This window comes from Manacus candei, unplaced genomic scaffold, assembly GCF_025592945.1.
Source record: "Manacus candei isolate 608988 ecotype Guabito, Panama unplaced genomic scaffold, ASM2559294v1 h1tg000011l, whole genome shotgun sequence".
NCBI lineage: Eukaryota > Metazoa > Chordata > Aves > Passeriformes > Pipridae > Manacus > Manacus candei.
This window is the reverse complement of record NW_026138059.1, coordinates 5,314,892-5,338,076: the sequence shown is the minus strand read 5'-3', so window position 1 is coordinate 5,338,076 and position 23,185 is coordinate 5,314,892. Positions and strand designations below refer to the sequence as shown.

The 23,185-nt window shown below is 37.1% G+C and overlaps 1 protein-coding gene across 2 annotated transcripts in view; it reads left to right on the top strand.

Annotated features, from left to right (window-relative positions):
• Positions 1-23,185, top strand: part of ASAP2 (ArfGAP with SH3 domain, ankyrin repeat and PH domain 2) — an 84,809-nt gene that overhangs the window by 39,435 nt on the left and 22,189 nt on the right. For both annotated transcript variants that reach the window (XM_051778295.1, XM_051778294.1), the window contains exons 6-14: positions 6,068-6,197; positions 7,702-7,787; positions 9,126-9,201; positions 9,705-9,791; positions 15,056-15,159; positions 15,273-15,342; positions 20,519-20,606; positions 22,414-22,462; positions 22,571-22,737. In XM_051778295.1, the coding sequence (XP_051634255.1) occupies positions 6,068-6,197; positions 7,702-7,787; positions 9,126-9,201; positions 9,705-9,791; positions 15,056-15,159; positions 15,273-15,342; positions 20,519-20,606; positions 22,414-22,462; positions 22,571-22,737 (857 nt within the window). The remainder of the gene's footprint in view (positions 1-6,067; positions 6,198-7,701; positions 7,788-9,125; positions 9,202-9,704; positions 9,792-15,055; positions 15,160-15,272; positions 15,343-20,518; positions 20,607-22,413; positions 22,463-22,570; positions 22,738-23,185) is intronic.

Sequence of the window (23,185 nt, the reverse complement as noted above, 5' to 3'; positions counted from 1 at the left end):
AGGGAGTATGAGGAACAAGTAACCTATAGCTTCATGTAAGCCTACCTCAGGCAAAAATTGGGACAATCCTCAGGTAACATTAATGAATAATTCATCTTTTCTCACCATCAGTCATTAACATGATTCAGTTGGAGCCATAAAGATTTAAAAATGGTATTAAAGCTTTAAAGCAGTGCATTTCTCTTGGGACCTCAGTTACAGCCATTGTTTCCCACACAAGAGCTGGGAGATGCTGCCGGCCACAGCAGCGGCGCAGCGGGACTGGGCTGTGTCCCTTGGGGAAAGGTGTTGCAGACTGGGCTCTTCTTGCTACGAGGCAGTTGCTGTCCCACATGTACTGAAACACTAATGGCAGACGTGCCAGGGGAGCGTACGGGGAAGGAGTACACATGTCCTAAAAACTGCTCATTCTCCCAGCAGACAGATCAGATTCAGGAAGGCGCTGAGCCAGATTTCACCCACGTGCTTCAGTTTAATCAGTCCTGCTGGGGTAGATTCTGAGGTAAAGACTTTGTATCAATTTTGCGCAGGAAATCAAAGCAGCAACTTACTGAAGGATACTATTTACTAATTTTTTAACTGAATATGTCTGTATTCCAGACACAAACATGACTTTCCTGAAAATAAAGAAATGTTATTTTTTTTAAATAAATATCTATGTTGGGACCTGTAAATATATATTATCTTCAGAAGTCCTCTTTAATAAGTGTTGTGCTAATGCTGTGAAATGTAAAGGTTTAATGAAAACTAATAAGCTATTCCTGGGAAGGCTGGCTGCCTCTCCTCCTTTGCCATTCTCCTTTTAGAAACTGGGCATGAGGTCTCTTGTGCACAGCTACCTGAAGAGAACAAGTTGTTTAAATGTGCTTATGGCATTATAAGATGAAGGCAGTAGCATTACATTACTGTGAAGAAATACAGGTGCTCGTATCTAGATATAACTCTGTTGTTAGTGGTTTGTTTGTGACTCATTTGAAGTCAATGGAAAAATGAGCAAAGTCTAAATACAGTCTTCTGTAAAGATGTCTGTACAGCTACTTGTTAAAATGATGATGTTTCCAGTTTGGTAAACTCATGTTTTAAACAATATTAAAAAAAAGCTTTTACCAAATTACTTCTTCAGAACTCTAACTTGACTCAGTATATCGTTGATATTCGTAGGCAGTAGATATTTCTGTCACATTTCTTTTTAAAGCAACTGCATAAGACAAAATGGGAGTCACAGCTTGAAAACAGTGACATAGAATGAGAATGCTAAGCAAGGTAGCTTTAATATAGAATCACAGAATAGAATAATACAATCATTTAAGTTGGGAAATACTTTAAGATCATCAAGTTCAGCCATAAACCTAACACTGCTAAGTCTACCGCTAAACCATGTTCCTACGTGCTGTATCTACACATCTAAATACCTCCAAGGATGGTGACTCAAGTACTCCCCTGGGCAGCCTGTTCCAATGCTTGACAACCCTTTCTGGGAGAAATTTTTTCTAATATCCAATCTAAACCTCCCCTGGCTCAACTTGAGGCTATTTGCTCTTGTTCTATTGCTTACCTGGGAGAAGAGACTGACCTCCACCTCATTACAACCTCCTTTCAGGTAGTTCTACAAAGTGATGAGGTCTCCCCTGAGCCTCCTTTTCTCCAAGCTAAACAATCCCAGGTCCCTCAGCTAATCCTCATCAGACCTGTGTTCCAGACCCTTCACCAGCTCCGTTGCCCTTCTCTGGACGCGCTCCAGCACCTCAGTGTCTTTCTTGTAATGAGGGGCCCAGAGCTGAGCCCAGTACTTGAGGTGGGCCTTCACCAGTTCTGAGTACAGGAGGACAACCACTGCCCTGGTCCTGCTGGCCACACTATTGCTGATACAGACCAGGATACCATTGGCCTTCTTGGCCACCTGGGCACACTGCTGGCTCACGTTCAGCTGCTGTCAACCAGCACCCCCACGTCCTTTTCCAGTGAGCAGCTTTCCAACCAGTCTTTCCCCAGCCTGTAATGCTGCCTGGGGTTGTTGTGACCCAAGTGCAGGACTCAACCCTTTGCCTTATTGAATTTGATACCATTGGCCTTGGCCCGTCAATCCAGGCTGTCCAGATCCCTCTGCAGAGCCTTCCTACCCTCCAGCAGACCCACACTCCCACCCAACTTAGTGTTCTCTGAAAACTTAGTGAGAGTGGACTCAATCCCCTTGTCCAGATGACTGAGTAAAGATATTAAATGGGGCTGGCCCCAGTATTGAGCCCTGGGGAACACCACTAGTGACCAGGCATCAGCTGGAGCAGCTCCCTTCACCAGCACTCCTTGGGCCCAACCATCCAGCCAGTTTTTCTACCCAGTGAACAGTGTACCCATCCAAGCAATGAGCAGGCAGTTTCTCCAGAATGCTGTGGGAAATGATGTCAAAATCTTTACTGAAGTCCAGGTAAACCACATTCATGTTATACTGTTTCAGCCTGAGATTTCATATTAATTATTTTTATTTTGAAGAAGATTACCTGCAAATTAAATGGAAGACTCTTTGAATGAATCTGCAGATGTTATGGATGAAATGCTGGAAAGATTTGAGCACATTTTGCTCATTATGCCCTCTTCTGCCCCATCATTCAGAGCAGGATGAGTGAAAGGGAAAAGCTTTCCCGCATCTCCAAAAGGAAAAGATGGCTTCTCCATTGAGGACTTGAAAGATAGGAGAGACATGCTTTGCTGTCAACATTGACAGGCAGTAGGATAAAATAAAATGGAGGCTCTTTCACTGAAAAGCTGGAGTGCCAGAGCCTGGAGAGTCAGGCTGAAAAGGAAGACTAAACAAAGAAAGGATATTTAAAATTAAAATGTCTAATATTATTTTGTCAAACAAAATAGCCTTCAGAAGCACTCCATTATCCAGAGTGCTCCCAATTCAAATGTGTTCCTTCCAGGTGCTGTTCCCAGTCTCTGCAGCTTCTCATGTATGTACCCAGACTCAGCCTGGCTTACTGCTGTAGGGGGAAGGAGAGGAAGAGCAAGAGTTGCTTCCCATCCAGCCAGTTCACTACTACTGTGTGTGCACAGGATGCTCTGGTTACCCTTATTGACTGGCTGAAAATAAACACCAGTATTTGGTATTTATTTACACGATGATCTGTATGGCAAAATTGATTTATTTGAAATGCAAATTATAATTTATGTTGAAAAACAATTGCTTTTCAATTTAGAGCTGTAAAAATAGTCTTACACTGGAAACTGAATGGGTGAGACCATTCACTTTGTTTGACTTTTCTGTTGTTCTTCATCCTGTGTTTCAACTTTGCTTGTCTGCTACACACATCTGAGCTCAGTGTGTATTAGTTATGTGCAACTGCATTGTAAATGGACTAATGTGTGCTCAGAGTCAGCAAAGTCTATGTGATACATGTGTTATGTGCTGCACGAGCTTCAAGAACAGCAGCATAACAAAACATTTGCTGCTTTCCTACTGCTTCTGGAGTATTTTTTAGAGTTTTCACAATTTTCTTATTAATTTTGCCTAATTGATCTGCCTGGAAAACCTTAATACCCTGCAATATTTGAAATTCCACAGTGTTATGTCACTGAACTGTCTTTGACAGTTCTGACAACAGGATTTGGTTAATGTCACAATAGAATGATACTTGAAGCTGAATTGATCCTTGCATTTGGATGGGAAACCCGGCCAACCTTTTGCACTCCGATTTGCATGCAACACTGCTGTACGGAATTTCTTTGTTTCCCTAGAAACAAAGTGTCCTGTAGTATCAGTCAGATGGGAGGTAGCATGTTACTGTAACAAAGTAGCAGGATAAATTTTAGATTGCAAACTTGAAGATGTAGTTAGAGATTAAAAGCACAAATAATAAGGAAATGCAAATGTGAAACGCATTGTCATGTGTCTCTAGTATTTGGGCTTTTGGGTATTGGGGCTTTTGGTAAAGCATCTTTTTGAGGTTTTGAAGCAATATAGCCTGAAGCTCCAACAAATGGGTTCAAGGATGTCTTTCTCTGAATTACTTGGTAGAGGCTGGTATGCTTTCGTCTTGGTTTAACTATTGTTTTACCTGTGGAATATGATTTATCCTTTAAAGAGTAGAAAAGACTCTTTCACCAAAATCTAGCTTTCTTTACAAGGAATACAATGCATGCTGTGATATTGTGCATAATGTTTGACTTTTTGGTGGTATGAATTGTCCTTTGGTTTAACTAGCATTTAGAGACACTTTATGACATGCTAGTAAGCTCTTATGATTTTGGAGACAGCTTTGTCATCCTGTGTTTGAGTATTGTTCTGTGTAAACAATGAAAATACCATTCAATAGCAGTTGATAGTTATTAGCCTTCACATACATTTCAGAGAATTCTCTGACCTCAAGAATCGTTAAGTTATATGTGGAAATTGAGAGACCTGAAACATCCTGGATCTTTGCTCTGCGGTTTGACTGGTTTAGAACAATCAAAAATGATATAATGTAAACTCTCCTAGAGTGTGTGCTAGAAGGGAACTGCATGTTTGTCATTTTCTGTTAGTCTTTTTTGCAGTGGTTTATCTTCCTTGTTCAGGTTTGGTTAATTCTTGTGTTTGGACTTTTCTGTGCCTACCAAATGACGTAATTGGCAGTAACTGGGTAAGAGTACAGACTTATTTTTCATGAAAACAGAACAGTGTGGAATTGAGGTTTTATTCAGGTGACTGGAGTTTTTCAGAATATTTATTTCAAAGGAGAATAACTTCTCTCTAAGCATGTGCTTCTGGCAAGATGTGATGGGCTGAGGAGGATGTGCTGGCTGCTGGAATATTGCACAGGGATGGCTCTGCTGTGCCTGCCAGTGGTGAGAGCACAGCGGGGCTTTTCAAATTGCTGCTCGAAATGTTTCCCAGTGGATATGTTATGGGGTGGGATTAATGGGATTAATTCCTGTTTTTCCTTGCTGCTCGAGGTGTAATAGGAGGCAGTTCCTCATTCTTGAGAAGTGTAAGTTCAGAATACTTTGTTGACTGGAAGTCCTTAGACTATCTAAGACATTTTCCCATAAGCAGTTAGGTTAATGTTAACATCAGGTTAAGAGAGTACTTGAGACATGTCATCTTTTTAGAGTGAGAACTGAGAGACACTTGACTACCCAAGAGGAGGTAGGACAGTTGTGTGTGTTATTTGTTCCTCTGATCTCCTTCCTGTATTCCTGTGTAATGCTTCCTCTTGTTCACAAGCAGTATAGCATTTCCTTAGGAAGCTTTTTTTGAATTTTCAAATTCTAAACAGTATGAGTGGCAAACTAATAGTCTTTCTCCAAAAAGCAAACACCCTCATGTATTTTCTTATTATCTTTTTTTTCCATATTGGACTTGTCTAACTGGGTTGTCTAATTATGCTACTGCCTTTAGGAACAATACAGAGAATAGCTGTAACAAATGCACAAGTGTGTTTATGGGAGTATGGCAGGCACTGGTTATCCATTTATATTCTACAGGAGAACCTGTTTCATTCAGAGCTCTTGGAAAATGTTCATGGAAACTTTTAGGGAATTAGGACAGCTGGTCTAGCAGACTTTGAAGTCTGCAACACAGCCGGCTGGCCGGCATTCCCAGTGCCAACTGGCTCAGCAGCAAGTAGAGACAGCAACTGTGATTTTGGCTTAGGAAACCCCATATATATAGAAGATGACTTGATGACAGGCAAGACTCAATAAATCTGGTGACATAATTGAACTCTGTTAACCAGTGTTTGCTCTGTTGGGATTAAACAACACCCTGTGTTATCAATTAAAACTCATTATTTTTTCTGTATTTCCTTTCTTCAGAGTAAGAACTTAGTATCTTCTCATTTAGTGTCTTCCTTTGGAATATCTGTCAGAACATTATTTTAACAGATGATTGAATTAGATTTCAGCTACTGTATGTCAGTGCCGATCTTTAGTCATTGTCAAATTTCAAATGAAATGTCATCTGGAAGTAAGTCGTATGCAAAGCTACAGGAGTTTGGCTCTGCATCTGTCAGGAGACTTTGTGAATAATCAGATTTCCTGAGAGGCTGTGGATTTCTCACTTCATTGACTGATGCTTTTTGCCTTATAGTACAAAAATAGAGAAGGAGAAAAAAGAGCATGCTAAGCTACATGGGATGATCCGTACAGAAATAAGTGGAGCTGAAATTGCAGAAGAGATGGAGAAAGAAAGAAGGTTCTTCCAGTTACAAATGTGTGAGGTAAGATGCAACATGAAATTCATATTGTTCTGCTACTGTTTTTAGGAAAGATTTGAAAAACACAGTTGTTTAATGGCAGTTGTGACACTAAAGGGAAATGCTGAGTTATTTGTGGCCTCCATTTGTGAAAACACATTTTTTTTATCATCCAGATGTGCAAACTTTGGAGGGAATTTAGATATGTTCTAATTTCACTTAACAAGTAAATTAATGCAAAGCTCAATAAAACACTAAGAGATTATAATAAATAAGCCTTTACACTACTAATTCACTGTAAGTTATTTTAAGCCCTAGATCATTCTCTGAATTGTTCCCTGTGCTGACAGCTGTTGCGTTATTATGAGGAGAGACTCTAGTCTAGCACAGTGCTGGGCTGGTGCAGAGAAAAAGTGCTAAGGATGGAATCCAGTTGTCTTTCAAGATGTTTCAGAATGTTTCTATTTGGAAGTCTTTGTGATTTTGCAGTATGTTAAATCTCATGTGAATATTTTTGGTTTGATTTGTTTAAGGACACATCTGGTTCCGTGGTTGGGAATTCAAGTTGCTGTGTTCATTTTTTCTGTGCATTAACTCAAAAATATACCATGGGTGATTTTACTGTGATGAGTATAGCTAATTTGACTCATATGCCAGCATAGCATAACTGCAGTTGTCCTGAATACCACTTCTAGTAACTGCATGCACTCATACCTAATAGAAAAGCTTCACATTCCTATACGGAGTCAGACTAAAGTGTTCAAAACCCAGAAAGGGATTTGAGTACCCGATAAACATATGGATGTTGTCAGCTGATTGCCCATCTGTATCCCTCCTAAGAAACAACCAGGAACAGATGCTTCTCCCTTGCTGTGTCACAGTAAAGGCGAAGTTCACGTGAGTCAGTTGTAGTGGTAATGCAGGGTGAAGTCTGTGAAATTGGATCAGGGTACCTCAAATGTAGAATAGCTAAAGTGTATCCTGTATTTCTTCTGATTTTGAAGAAAAAAGTTTTTAGTTGGTTACCTCTGAATAGTCAGAAAAGGGGACTTTTTGATAACGAAAGCTATAAAATCAACAGGTAGATTTTAAAAATTGTTAAAATAATCCCTCACTTTTTTTTTCAGTAAAATGGTTTCCTCCTTAATGACATCTGTTTAGCAATGAATTTAACAACTAGTGAGACACATTCTTAGATGTGCTGCTAGGTTTATGAATGGTTTTCTAAATCTACCTCACAAACACTTCCATGCTTTCTTTAATAGAGGCTTTCCCTAGGAGCCATAAAGGATGTTTTAACAATTTGAACAAATCATAGTGAAATATCCTCACAGGATATCAAAAATCAGCAGTGACAAAAGTCCATTTGTGTGATTTAACCCTCGATGCCACTTTTTGATGCACTCTCTTTTAGGTCCTGTAAATCTGTAACTGTTCAAGCTTATTGAAATATAACTGAAAATAAATGTTTAAAAAAAACACTGTAGCAGTAATAATTGATTTCTTTTGTGAATTACTGTTTTAACAGTATCTACTGAAAGTCAATGAGATCAAGATTAAAAAAGGAGTGGACTTGCTTCAGAACTTGATCAAGTACTTTCATGCTCAGTGCAAGTATGTTTTAGTTTTCTTTATACCTACACAATAACTGGAGCAATGTTTTGTTTTCAACTTCTGACATCATCACAACGCTTTTCTAGAATTTTCAAAATAAATATTAAGATTCAGATTGCTTTTGTCATAGACAAGTAATTCCTTTTGTCACTATTTTCTGGAACATGTAACGAGGTTGAAGTTGTTGGTTGAAAGGAGTGCCAAACAATAATTTGCCATGTTTATAAATTACTCCTGAAACAGAGCTATTCGTTTGGTCTATTACTTAGCAGTCCATTAGTTTTGATGGACTTTTTTGAGTGTATCTGGCAATGATCTAAATTAATTCTCTGCTAAAGAAAAATAAATTGCATAAGCAGTGGGTTTAAACTATATTAAAAGAATCACTCTTTTTCTAGTTAATTGGAGGACCCGGTAATAAAACATATAGTTCTCATTAGAATTATGTACTTTTTTATGATAGTCTTACAAATCAGTAATGTAGCAATGAAGTCACAGCTATAACCTTGAAAGAGCTGCTGCTAACCTGTTGAAATCAGTAAGTTTTCTTCTTCAAACACCAGTTTGCATCTATGTATTTTTTTCCCTATGTTGCTTTTAAAATCAGTTTTACCTGTGGTATGTCACTTATCTGCTCTGTCCATTTAATAGCAATTCAACAACATAAATGCTGTGCTGTGTTGTCACTTTCATGTCTACTTCCCAGAATGAAAATATTTTCTGTTGCAAACAATGCAGCAATTGTTAATCAAATATGCATGTAATTGTGGTTTCTTAAAATTTATTTTTAAAATCAGAATTACTGAGTTTTTTAAGAACTGGAATGCTGGGCATAGATAATGTTACTCTGCCAATATAAAAATACATATAATACAGTAAGATGTAGCATATTCAGTTTACATGTAGACTATAGTTAATGCTTGGGAAACAAAGGGGATTTCCTTTAGTAGGAAGATTGCATCAGACGTGAAATTATTTGGCTTCAAGAAGTCATAATTATTTTATATCTACTAGAGCTTTTGCTGTTCTACAAATGAATCTTGCTTGTTCTGGGCCTTCACAAAATGGGATGAGAACCTGTATTTGAGGTGAGAATGAGGAAAATTTATGTGGCAGTGGATTGTGGCAGTTCTGAATCTAATTGGGGATTTTGCATGTTAGAATAAGCTATGATGGAAATAAAGAGGTGGATCAGCCAAAGATGCATTAAAAAAGAGTTTAATGTTTTGAAGTTTATGGCATGGCATAATAATATGCACGTCTTCCTTCGGCAATTTTTTAAGCAGAAAATACAAAGTGAAGTTTAATAACAGCTTGCTTTTTGCTTTTCTTTTTAAGTTTCTTTCAGGATGGGTTAAAAGCAGTTGAAAGTCTCAAGCCTTCAATTGAGACGCTCTCAACAGATCTTTATACAGTGAGTAGCAACCTTTCACATTTGTGTTGTAAGTTTAGTTTTTTACGGTAGAAGCATGAACATTTTGGTTCAGATTGGCTGACTGTTTTAGTAGTCGGCATTTTAAGGTTTTCAGTAGATTGTTGAGAAAAATCTTGTTCCAGTATAGCATTTAGAAGCCTTAGTTTTAGTTCAAGACCCCACTGTGTAAAGTGTTAGGAAAACAGCCTTTACTCTAAAGTGTTTACTGACTAAGTGGAAAAGAACATGTGGTTTCAAATGGAACACAAGGAAGCAAGAATATTGTGAGGCAATATCAGAGTCTTAACCCAGCAACATCCTTGCCATTATCAAGTTTTCTGAAGATATAAAGGAAAAGAAATTGATCACATTATCTTTTCTCTTTGTTTTCATTCTCGATGAACATTTTTTAGAAAAATGAACAATTAAGCAGCAAATTTGAAAGACCTGCATTGAAAATAGAAAATAACGTTATTTTTAACCTGTGTTTTTATTCATTCAAGATTAAACAAGCACAAGATGAAGAAAGAAGACAATTAACACAGCTTAGGGATATTTTAAAATCAGCACTCCAAGTTGATCAGAAAGAGGTGAGCATATAAGGTGGTTTAACTTTGTAATACCTATTTTAATTACTTCTAATGTAATGTTAGTATTCAAAACAGTTATTTTAACATTTATCAGCCATCTAATTTCTTTTGTTCATTCATCTTTGTTTTGATGTTGATATTGAAGTGTGTGACAAAAATTTTTAAATTAATGCCCACTAAAAATACAAGACTTACTGAAAAGTAATTTCTTTGTGTTGCCAGTATTGCAAAATAATTCAGATGGTGCACTGTTGCAGACTGAGAATGAAAGAACTTTGGTAGTATCAAGGAGACCCTATTTGTGGAACCTTATCTCACAGTACTAATCCAAACTGTGTAAAGATTATGTGAAACTGAACTTCAAATCCCAAACCACCTCTGTCATCTGCAAAAGTAACAATTAAGTTTGCTACTCTGCTGCAAGATGCCAGGGTTCAAATGTGCAAGGACTGGGTCAGTCTGGCAATCCAACAAATAAGTATTTTTTGAGTTTTGATTATGATTGCCGTTAGATTTAATGAGTTCTGGAGTAGTTTCATTTGCAGACTCTGATCTGGAAGTAAGCGTCTTTTGTATACTGTAATCCTAAATATTGGGTCTACTTTTGTTTCAGATTGCTAGTGCTTCCTCTTCATATAAATAAATGCTTGCCAGCTTCCTTTGTGTGGCTGCTGGGCCATGAGAAGTGATGAATGAGCCCCCTCCCCCTTTTCAGATTCCCTTTCTGAAGGGGTCATGATGAAATAGTTTAGTCTGTAGAGCTCAGACTTCCTTGATCTTTTCCGGTCTTGCTTTGATCTTCCCATAAAAGTTACGGTGACTCCTGGCTTTTGCTGGTGACAGATGATGGTTGTTGAGCAATGTAAATGAGTGAAGGATGTCCCTGCCCACAGCTGGGGGTTGGACTGGATGACCTTTAAAGGTCCCTTCCAACCCAAATCCGTGTGATTGTGTGACCTGCTGACAGGCCTTTGGAACAGCCTTGAACGCTCTTCACTCCGAGATGCTGTTTGTTACCTTTTGAGGTTTGTGATGATGACCATTACGGACGAAGCTCCATACAGGCTACAGGCCCTTTCTTAGATTCTGCCTGGCATTCAGGACTCACTGATTTGCCAAAAACTTCCAAATCTGAGCTCTGCAGAATTAGAAACTAGTGATCCTCATGGAAATGGTGACTGCTTTGGGTTCACCATTGATTGCCCACTCTCAATAAGAAGTCATTACTGTTTGGAGTGTGTTAGCAGGCTTCTTATTTTAATTGGGTCATTGCTCAAGGGGGATACCAGAAGCAGTTGGGTGTTGTGGTTGCTGCAAATGTTGCTTCTCTGTTTACCTCTTTATCAGTGATACTGATAGTAAATGTATATGGAAACCATGATGAGTACACATCTGTTCATAGACTCATAAATTAATAATACACATAAATTTATTATTTCTGCTGGGTTTGTGACATTTAAAAATGCAAGCATAAAAAGTGCTTTGTGCTATAGCTATTATTTATTAATTCTGCAAATCTAGATATAGATGCTTACCTGCAGAGCACGAGAAATATAATTATTTTTAAAGTTTTTTTGAAAACATCAGTTAATCAGTGGGATGCCAAAGAGCTGTGATATAATTTACTGTTCAACTCACTAATATTATTCTTGTTGCACTGTAATTTCCTTTACTATAACTGATTTCTTTTTCCTTCCTAAAATGCATTTACATTTTGTGACCGAAGTCTAGGAGAGTAAGTGTTACCATGTTTTAATGAAAATAGTTGGCATGATTTCCATTCAGATTTCAAGAAACTGGATTTTTCCTTTGAGCTCTTGTCTGTTGACATGAAAAGACTGGTTCTTTCTTTCTTCACTTTGGTTTGTTTTATTACCAAAAAGGAAAAAAAAAAAGTTACCATATTCTTCTTGGGAAAGAAAATTACTGTAAGACAAATTGGTGATTTCTGTGACGCTTTCTTTTGGAAAATTAAATCCAGTTGCTTGATTTGATGTTCTTGCAAGATTTTGAAAATATATGTACTTTTAATTAAAATGGACTTCATGTAAGAAATGATGGAATGTTGACAAATATTGTTTCTGTTGTGTTTAAAAAAAGAAAACGCACAAACACTCATAGTGAACTTTCTTTTGTTGTGCCTGTAAATGTAGTTTCCTCCTACACAGAACTTCCTCAAACCTGGTTTGTATTGAAACTTCTTTTTGAAATGTCATTTCATGTACATCTTCGTAATTTTTAATTTTTCAACTTTCAGTTTTCAAACTATAGAGGTCTTGCAAGTTTTGGAGTCACCCTTAGAGTCGTATTGCCTAAACTGTTCTCGTTTCCATGACCTTGGGTGAGGTCGTCTCCTGTGACTGTAGTCTTTAGATTTGCTTCTACTTCTTTGGTAGAACCTGTAATCTATTTAGGCCTCTGTAAAATATGACAAATTTTGTGTTTCTTGACAAAAATGATAGTAGCTGTGCTATAGGAAAAGCTGCCTGCAGGGGGTTCTGATAGATATGTCTTTTAGAGGCTCTGTGGGACTGCAATAAATAAGGGATGGATCTCTGAAACATCCTGCAAATGCCAGAGAAGTTCAGCTCCGGAAGAGCTGTAAGGACTTTTTTGGCAGCTTTATACACAGGAGTGATCTGAACAGTCTAAAAATCCTGCTCCATAGGAGCTGTGGAATGACTGGCAAAAAATTTGTGGTGTACAATTTGAAGCACCTTGTATTGGAAAGGTCTATTGTGTTCACATAGTGGGGCTGATAAATTGGATTTTGGAATATCTCTTACCAGTAGTCACAGACCATCTTTAGAGAATACTGTTTTCAGATTTATTTCATTTTTAGCTATGCTGTTCAGCTTGAAGTCAGTCTGTCTTTATAACTTCGGAACAAATAATTTCCAACCTCTTTATGGTCAGGGAAGTGGTTCACTAAAAACATGCTGCAGTTAAATGACTCACCTTTTTTTTTTGTGCCTATCTGCATTTCGAAGCTGATAAAGTGGTCAAAGTTCAGTTTCTTAGGCTTGTGTACCTCAGTCTGTTCTGATTTTATTATGTTCAAGAGATATTTAAAATGACAATACTCTGTGCTAGGTATGTCCTCTATCCTGTGGTGATCCATTTCCTCCCATAGGTAATGTACATTGTTGCTGCTCCTCAGATGAGGCCATTGGGTCTGACTGTGTTATCTGTGATTTGTATCTCTGGTATGTGCAATATGCAAACCAGAAATAAGGGAAGATCCTTTGGAGAGCCTGCATATGAAAAAGGCATGCTGAAATTGTCTGGAAGGATGTTAATTGTGATGGTGATTTGTGGGATGGCATCCTGTCTGTTAGGAGATAGATCAAAATCATGCACTACTCATCAGAGAGCTGTGGAAAACCGTCATCTGGCAATCACCTTGGGCATTACTGATCTGGACATGACCTGAACTGAGGATTTAAAATGGCAAATATGTTTGTCCTTAGGTTCTTTTCATGAAATAGTATTAAATTTTTTAAAGATACTGTTCATAGTAATGAATGTGTGGAAATACACGTCAGCTACAGCAGCTTCCTCTCCTGCTGAAATAAGGCAGGAAGCTTGTATTATTGGTTTGCCAGTTTGGCCAAACACAGCAGCTGAGTGTAAAAAGCTTAAGGGAGGGATCTGAAATGCAGCAGAAAATGATGCACAAAAAGGAGCAGCTCAGACTTAAGTAATGGGAGTGGTGCTATGAGCAGGTGTTGGAGGTCACCTGAAATCTTTACATAATTGAGGATGGGGAGAACTGAAATTAATTTCCTGTACGGCCTCTAATCTTCCCGGGAATGGAGTTCCTTTGCTGACTAATGGGAGGCAGAGATCAAGGCATTGGTAGGGCACAACTGGCAGTGTCAGATCAGATTTTCTTCAGAAGTCAGTAAATGTACACGTGCAGTGCTTCTTAATGAGAGACAGGAATTTTTTATAAATGTTGTGGCTCTACGTTGTGCAGACAGAGTGCAAAACCAAATAATTCTGTGTAAACAAACTGGAGAGGAATGATAAACAGACTGGTTTAAATCTGAAGGCATGCTTTGTCAGGCACAAACATTTAAGTAGTGGTTTTGTAGTGCCTTTAAAAGCCTCAGATGCATGTTGTATCTACCTAATACAGCTTCCTAGATCGCTAGCTGAGAGTCAGGGAAGTGGGCACAGGTTGCTTCTGCTGAGAAGAAGCACCAAGGAGGGTTGCAGCCTGTGTTGAGCTCAGCTCATGGTTCTCAGGACCACTGAGCTCCAGCACTGTGTTCAGGATGAGCCTGAAATCCTACAGCTTGGAGGTGTGGAGTCCTCAGTGCTCTGAACAGGGGTGTAGGTGGTAGCTCTGTCCCTACCATCAGGTTTAGAATAGCTCATAGTCATGTAAGCGAGCTGCTTTGGGGGTTTTTCCCTTGCTATACTTGTATTATCTGCCTTATATAACAGAAGTGTAATTATGTCCATAAAGCAATGATAATAGAAAAAAAAGCAATTACAGGTGTTAATCATTGTTACTGTAGGCATTTAAAAGTCCATCCTGTCATGTTTCTGCTGCTAATATAGCACGACACATCAGATTCCTCATTTTTAGGTTCTTATTTTTTAAGAAGGTGGATTCTTGCAGCAGTGAGTCCTGCCTCTGGGTAGTTCTGAGAGCAGTGAGAAGGGTTTAGTTAATCCTTGTCTCTTCCAGGACTAGAATTCGACTTTGTTCAAGATATTTTGCTTTAAATTATTCTTCTTCTGGAAATGATTTTTCAGTTTTCCTATATGACTCCTGAACTATATTACCAGGAGGTCTCTTGTACTTTTCAGACAATAACTTGACTCAGTTTCCACAAGGAAAATCACTTCTTCAGATTGATGTATGTAATTCTTTTTGTTACGATGGAAGGGTAGACTAGCAATTGCAGGTAATAATAATCTTTAATGTTTGTACCCTGTAGTGTTTGCATGAGCTGGAAAACCCACTGCTTAATTAAATTTTGAGCTAAAACCCCAATATATTAAGGCCAATAGTAAATCTAAATAAAGCAAGTAAAAGGATTTTGGCAGTTGCTGATAATGACTACTTATCAAATGTTTTTTGTGCCCTCTGAAGAAAGAAATGGATCTTGTTCTTTCTCATTGAGGGGGAAAAATATGCTTCATTTGGCCTGTTGGATTAGAGCAGAAGGAGAAGCTCTGAAACTCATTAATGGGGGGTTAGTTTGGTTGAAAGTGTGGAATGCATTATAAATTGCTGTTGGTTATTTCAGGATTCTCAGCTTCGGCAGAGTACAGCTTACAGTTTACATCAGCCTCAGGGAAACAAGGAGCATGGCACTGAACGGAATGGTAGTCTGTATAAGAAAAGTGATGGGTAAGTACTGCTGGAGTCTACTGGAAAAAACATTAGGTCTTAAGAACTGAAGCACTGTCATACAAAATATATTTAAAACTGAGTTGCCTTTTTTTTTCCCCCCTTTAAACTAGAATCAGAAAAGTGTGGCAGAAAAGGAAGTGCTCAGTTAAAAATGGTTTTCTTACAATTTCCCATGGTACAGTAAGTATTTGTTTTCAGTATTTTATGTACATGGTTGCTAATACAAAAAGGCAAGATCTGCTGGTCTATATTTGTAATTTGGAATTAGCTAGATTCCTGATTCAGTGTTTTGAATATGAGTGATATTATTTTTTTAAGGCAACTTTTCATAAATATATCAAGACATACACAGCATCTAAAAATACAGCTATTCTAATGCTTATGACTATTAATGGGAAAAAAGGGCTTTTTTAGTGACTCAGTACATGTAAATGTTCATATTTTACCAGTCTATCTAAAAATACAAATTCAAACTTTTTTTTTTCCAAAGATATAATTGGGCATGAAGCCATCTTTTAGATAGGAGTTAAACAACTTTTTATATTTGCCAGATAAACTGAGAGTAGATTTGCAAGTAAACTGAGAGTGTGCTGAATCTCTTCTCTCCCCCAGATTTGCTGCTATGTTGTAGTCTGTTAGGAAAGTAGCTCCTGAGAAGTAGCTGTTGGTGAAAGCCAACTCTGAAAACAACTTCTGCCAGAATGACAGGAAATAGAGAGTTACAAGTCCCTCTCTTTTACTGCTACCAATATTTGAAACACTTTAGGTATAAATATTTAAAGTTTGTTAAAATTCTAAAAATTTATACTTCCATGTTTTGGACCTTTTGCACTTGGCTTTCAATTTGATCTTACTTTGCTGTAACTTTTCTTTTTATACTGTTTTCTCAAAAAATTTGAGAAACTTTCTTAAGGCAAAAAATAACTCACTGACTCTATTTCCCATTCTTGGTCTAATAAACAGTCCTGTTTCTTGATCCTGTTATGAACTTTTCTGTTCTTCATCCTGTTATGCCTGTTGCTATGGCTACAAGTTGACCCTGGCAGCATAAATGAATCAATCTCTCATTTGTGCATCTAACCATAAGCTGTTGCCTTCAGAATTGATAACCAGGAGTTAAGGAGGAGTGTAAAGCCAGGCCTGCAAAGCAGAGTCATTACTATGGCTTTGGAATTGTCCACCAGTTTATCCCTCTTGTCATTTGAGTGTGTATGAGCTGTGTTTGTCAGAGAAAAGTCTGTTAGTGTATTCTGTGCTGGTGTCTGTGAGTGCTGGGATTGCACTTGGTGCTGGACATGCTGTGCTGGTACCAGTCGGAGCGTAGCTGGGGCAGCTCAGAGCTGGCAGGGGCTACAGAATCCACCTGGGGAGCAGAATTTGAGAACTTTCACATGCAAGTACAGTTATTGAGTCTATCAAGATACTGCTTTCTTCTCTTTTTATAAACTGTCTACCAGATGGTCTGACATTTTTAGAAGCAGTAAGTTCCCACTGAAAACAGTGGAGCCGTAGCTGGAAATCAGTTCGTAGATAGTTTAATGTGAGTTCAGATATGTGAGTTTCACAGGTTTGGTCTTGATTTTCCTATATTACAACATTAAAAGAGTCCCTTCTTGTTTTAAAATATGCTCCTAAAAAGTATTTTTACTTATTTACTCACTTCCCCCTTATATATTGATGGCAGTTTTATGTAAAAAGTTAATGAATATTTCGTAGACACTGAAACGAGTAGAAGTGATTTCTGTTTATTAAGAATTTTTTTAATACCTTCTGAGAATACTGAAGGAACAACATTGATGTCCAAGCTTTGTCAGGGTTGATATCTCCTGGTCTCTGAAATATGATGTGCTTGTCCCAGCAGTTCATTAAAATGAACCATCTCTCACAAATTCAGTTGACAGTTTTGTTTTCTTTATGAAATACAAATTTGTAAATGCTTTTCCCTTAACGGCTAAGTATTCTTCATGGATTTCTCTTCTTTGGTCATGTAGCCTCTCTTTGAGGGACTATTTTTTCAGTTAGTTTCTAGAACAGCTGTCCTCATGCAGTTGCAGATGCTGTATTCTGAGTTAAACTTGCCTGCCAAGTGCTCTCCTGACTCATGGGGAGAATATGGTTGGTTTTCAGTCGCCCAGCTGTGGTCCTGAATGTACCTGCCTGCATTGCAGAAGTTATACTTTTAGACAGCTAAAAGCTTCAAAGAAATTAGCATTCATAGAGCAACGTGCAAGGTAATGGCTGATGGAAAAACAGACACTGGTCCTTTGTGTAATTATTAGTAGTCGGAAATTTCCTGACATCTATCTGACTGCAATTTAACGTACATGGAGGAAGAAACAATGACAGAAGCAGGTTGAACCATGTAATTAGGAATTCCTAAGTGCTTTTCAGATCAAGAAGTCACAAGGAATAAACTTAGATTTCAGAAATGTCAGATTCCTCAAAGTTGATTTGTGTTTAAAGAACTTAAATGAAATTTGCTGATTGCCTGCAAAAAAAGGAATATAAGATAGCCTCATTGTTGAGGAATCTTTCTTTGTTATTCTTTCTTTACTACTGGGAAGTTTAATCTACCATGATGATGAACAGGACAATCTGAAGACAAAACAGTCAGATTTAATATTTTTATTCTGAAGTTAATCACTGTGATATTCAGAGAAATATGCATGATGAAATCAGCCAACCAGTCTGCTAAGTGGACACGTTAGCTTGTGCCTTTTGTAAAAGTCAGCTCTGTATCATGGCACTCCTGTACTGTTTCAGATGCCTAACCTTTTGATTCCTACACTTACTGTTTGTTGCTGGAACAGATCCAGTCAGTCCTACAGGATAGGGGATTGCCTTTTCTTCAGGAAGTAGCATGAGTTGATGCTTAGGTCTGTGTATGGCATGTTAAGAGCAGCACATCTTTTGAGGGTTGTTAACATGCTTGTTAACAAGGTGTCCAGAAATTCAGCAGTTTTCTGAACAGAGACTTGAGCAGGAAAACGAAGCTCAGAGGATTCAAAGTAGCATAATAGCAGTTACACATTTGTTATCATTTTCTACATCCAGTGTCTCCTAATCCTGCCAAATGTCCAGATCCACCTACAGTAGCTTCGTGTGGCTAAAGAATTTGTACAACCTTACCTCTCTTTGTCTTTTACCTCCAACTTCTCCCCAAGCACCATCTGCCATGTGATGTATACACATTGTCCACCAAGCAACAGGCAAGTGTCAGGGTGGTGGGTGGAGATAGACTGTTATTTGCTGCAGGGTAGAAGCATGAATGAGGTGGTATCAACCACATGCTAAGGGTTTTTAAAATGCTGATTTCAGGTTAGGAGATCCTCAGATAAAAGCTTTAGAATATGTGTGTAGAATACGTGTGGCCCAGGATGTGTTCCAGGTTGTTGCAGCCATTTCTTTGGGTTCTCAGATCCCGATACAGAGTTATTTATGCTGCATTCTCTTGTCCAGAGAGACGAGTTCTGTGTGCATTGGTCTTACAGACCTCTCTGAAGTATTTTAATGCATTCATTTACAGCTTCATGTTTCATAAGTTATAGAAAACTAATTAGGTCCCAAATGCACTTCAGATCCAAAGTCCTGGGACAAGGGGATTCTCTCTTAACCTAAATGTACTTGCATTTTTACTTTCTCAAAGAGGCTGTGAGAAAAGTATATGTGAGTTGCCCAGTGTCTATCTAATTAATAATTTATAAATATTTCTATGTAAATATATGTAATTACATACTTATATATAATTTATAACTAAATAATTAAATCTGTATGCACTTTTACTACTAAAAGGAATGTCTGGAATTCGAAAAGCTATTTATTAGGCAGAGAATACAATGTGGTTGTCAATAAATTGTCGTCTTGCTGCCTCTGAAACCTCTCTTGGGTATAATTCATTTTACATTGACCAGCAAGTGACCTGCAGGTTTATTGTTTCAAAGCTTGCATGACTTTGTTTTGTCTGCTGCTTATGCTGGGCAAAGCATGAGCCTGCTGTTTTTCAAGGACACCATGCTTCTTTTTTTTTTTCTTCAAACAGGAAAAAAACCCATAATTTTTTTCCTTCTTATGTTTCTCTGTGGGTTTGATTTTTTTAAACTGGTGTTCAGATAAAATGATGTTGTTCTTTTTTGGCCAGCTACATTGTTTTATCAGATTGTTTCAAGGGAATCTGTACTCTTTGGACTTGTTGTCCCTTCTTTTTTTGAATTAAATGTTTTCATCAATAAATTTAAAAGAGATTATGAGAATATCTATGTTTGTTATGATTCATTGCGAGTTAATTACCTTATGTGATAGTTCAGCTTCATTTGATAATTGTTTATGAATATTGCTGTCTTTATGATAGTACTTTCCTAATCGTTTAAATGACTGTTTTTCAGATATTATTGCCTATCCTCAAATCTTCATTCGCGAAGCCTAGCCATGATTGCCTAGAGCAAAGGCTCACTAGTTAAATCTGTTTTCATGATTTAATTACTCTAAAAGAAGAGTGAAACTAGTTATCCATTGTAGGAAGTGCAAACCATTCTTCAAGTCAAGTTTACAAACATGTCTTTCTAGGTCCTACCCTCGGTCTGTAGAGCAGGTGGGTTAAGGGAAAGAAGAGGTTAGTGCAGAGGTGCTATTTGAAAAGTCTTTGTAGACTTTATGAGTCTGTTTCAAAATGCAGGTTGCTTATGCAGTTTGCTGTGTTTTAGGAAAATATTGCCACTTTCTATTAAAAAGATCGCTGAGAGGAACTTGACTAGAAACTTGACTAGAAAACACATATCATTATAAAATACATTTTGTTTTACTAGATTTTTTAGTAGTCGACTAGCTCAGTTTAGTTTTACATATTCTTGCTTCAAGACTTCTCTGTGCAAGCTTCCTATTTCTTTGATGTGTACCTTTACTGATTTTAAAATTGAGCATTTGTTCTAAACTGGTTACCTAGGACCCTTCAAAGACATTGGCAGGAGTCAAACTATTTCATTACTGAAAACTAAACAACTGAGTTTTTTAAAGTAAATGTCTCAGTGTTAAGGGATTAAATGTAGGATGAACCTGTCTCTTTTTCATGCCTGATTCCTTCAGATAAGTGTTACTGGTTAATGATAATTGAAGTGATTTTACCCTCTTCCCCTTTCAAAATTCTAGTGTCTATCCAGTTACTAGTGAATAAAATGTTCAAATATAAGTAGTTTAAAAACCATGATGCAGATGAAAACATGAATCAAAACCTGGGTACCTTAAAAATTAAAGAGCCATTTGTCAAGTCTTCTTGGCCAGTGGGATGCTGTCCTATGTTTTCAAACTGCAGGGCTCAGTCAGTATCAATGTACTAAAATGTGTGCATTTTATCTTCAAATAGGCTAACCGACCTCCAGCAAAGCTCAATCTGTTAACCTGCCAAGTGAAAACAAACCCAGAGGAGAAAAAATGTTTTGACCTCATATCACGTAGGTTTGTTGTTTAGGTCTTTCTACTTGCAGCTCATAGCAGAGTTTTGCATTATTTCTGTAGATGTGTCAATAATCCACTTGAACATTTTTACAGTTATAGAATTCTTCACTTTATAAAATGCCCTTCCTACGACACTTTGACATTTCACTTATTTTAGCATAATGCAACTAACTGTACCTGTTTCTTTGGAAAACCACTTGTTTTAAAAGATGTCTTAATTCCTTTTTTATATATCATTTTGTGCTGTCTTACAATAGAGTGACTATTTTTGCCGTGACATCCCTCTTTATTTTGAAAATGTCATAGCTGATCATCTTGCAAAGTTATGATTTTTGCACAAGATCAAAAGATGTTTTTAAAACTTTAAAAAATTTAATTCTGGTGGTTGCAATGTAACAGTGAAGAAAACAATGAAAACATTTTTTGGTTTTGTGATCTCATTACAGATAAAAAGGTGAGATAAAGAGTCTATGTGTTAAACCCACCAAAACTGAATAATTTTGGGATCGGAATGGGATGATACAAAATTATGTAGTAGAATGTTTCCTTTGTTTTCTCACTAGGACATTTTACTGAAATATATATCTCAAATTATTTGGGGAGAAGAATATAAATGTGTTCCTCATTTGTTCCTTTATCAATGCATAAAGCTCTTTCGCATTTGTAAATGTAAGCTGTGCTGCTTATGTTAGTAGACTAGAATGCATGTGTGCAATACACAGTTTCTTCATTTTTGCACAAGTAACTGGGCTTCCCTGTTTACTTCTGCACTTTCTTTCTTTGTTGATGACCATGTCATGTTTTGCCCAATAGCAGCTTGTCACAACGTTATCATACTCTTGAAAAGGCACAACAGGACTCTTATCCCTCTCCAGATGAGTGTTTCTCTTCATTTTACTGTAGAGTTTAAAAATATTCCTTGTTTTTTACAAAATGCAAACTGCTGTATCATGGCAAGATAAAACCTCTTTATGTAGCACTTTCCTTTCTGTTCTTTCATATAGCTTCACTGTCTTCATATTTTCCACGTTTGAAGCTATCTTTTAATACATTTTTGCCTGAATATTTTTCAAACTTAAGAAATATTCATTTTAGAATATCTTTTTGCCAGTAGCTTTACCTCTGTTCTTCTCATTGACAATTCTAATTTTAACTCCAGCTTAGCCATTAAACTGTGTCATATCTCATTTGCTTTATAGACTTAAAATGTATTATGCTTTTTTCTTTAGTAGTACACTATGATAGCAATGCTTAGAATTACAAAAGTAGTAGTAAATTGAAAACTGTGAGCTTGATTTAATTGAAACAGCTTGCAGCTTATGCTGGTTGTAGTTTGGACTTTATGTCTGGCAAATTTATTTTTCCATATTTGTTTACTGTGGTTTTAAGAGCTCACTTGGACTCTTTAAATCTTTCTATCTTATATACACAGATAAACTATGTTTTACTTCTCTCCCTCTCATCAGAACATTAGACTTGTGATTACTAAGGTTATATCTAGAACATGGAAAATTTCCTATACTCTCCTGCTGCTTATGTGATAGAAGCACAGCAGTGAAGAAAAAAGCTTCTGTTTAAAATGCAGCAAACCACCTTGTGTAAACATGGGTCTAATCATAGATGAACTGTAGGTAATAAGAGTGAAACTTGCTAAATAGACTTTTTGTCTGTCAGCACTGCAGTGATGAGACTAGAGACCTTAGGAATCATACATCAATTAATTTTAGATTTTTTGAAGAGATTTCTGCAAAATCAGTTTTTCAAAAATTTTTTTAATCAGTATGTGAATTATTTATTGTGCAGATGACAGAACATACCATTTTCAAGCAGAGGATGAACAGGAATGTCAAATGTGAGTTTCTTTGCTGATTTTATTCTTGATACTCGTGTTCTGCTGAGACTTACCTTGAATTTTAGAAGTGCCAAAACATTTAATAGCAAAATATTACTACCATTTTAGATGGACATCTGTGCTACAAAACAGCAAAGAGGAAGCTTTAAATAATGCATTCAAAGGAGATGATAACACAGGAGAAAATAATATTGTCCAGGAACTGACAAAAGAAATTATATCTGAAGTCCAGAGGATGACTGGAAATGATGTTTGTTGTGACTGTGGAGCACAAGGTGACTCAATTAAGCATATTTCTAATTGGTAAAAATTCTTTGTCTCATGAGAATATTTAAGCTAATGTTTTATGCTTTCACTTTTACTCCTTATTTCACAAAAATTATACACATAGTAGAATATGCTACAGTTTAATGGAACTACTTTAGTAAGATTGATTTGCTCTATGCTTATTGTCAGTGGGGAGAAAAGTTACTAAGAAGCTTATTTTTGTCCCATATATTTTGCTAATTGTAGCTTTTGGTTACATAAATAAGTGAACTTACATAAAATATGGTTTAATAATATAAGATTATTTTATTATTTACCTAATTTACCTAATAATAGGTAAAACTGAGCAGCCATCAGAATCATGAAGCATTTTCTTAATACACCCTTTTTCTTGGGTTTTTTTAGTAATGTTTGACTAAGTGAGCCAGGGAATATGTCTGAGGCTGTGCTCATTTG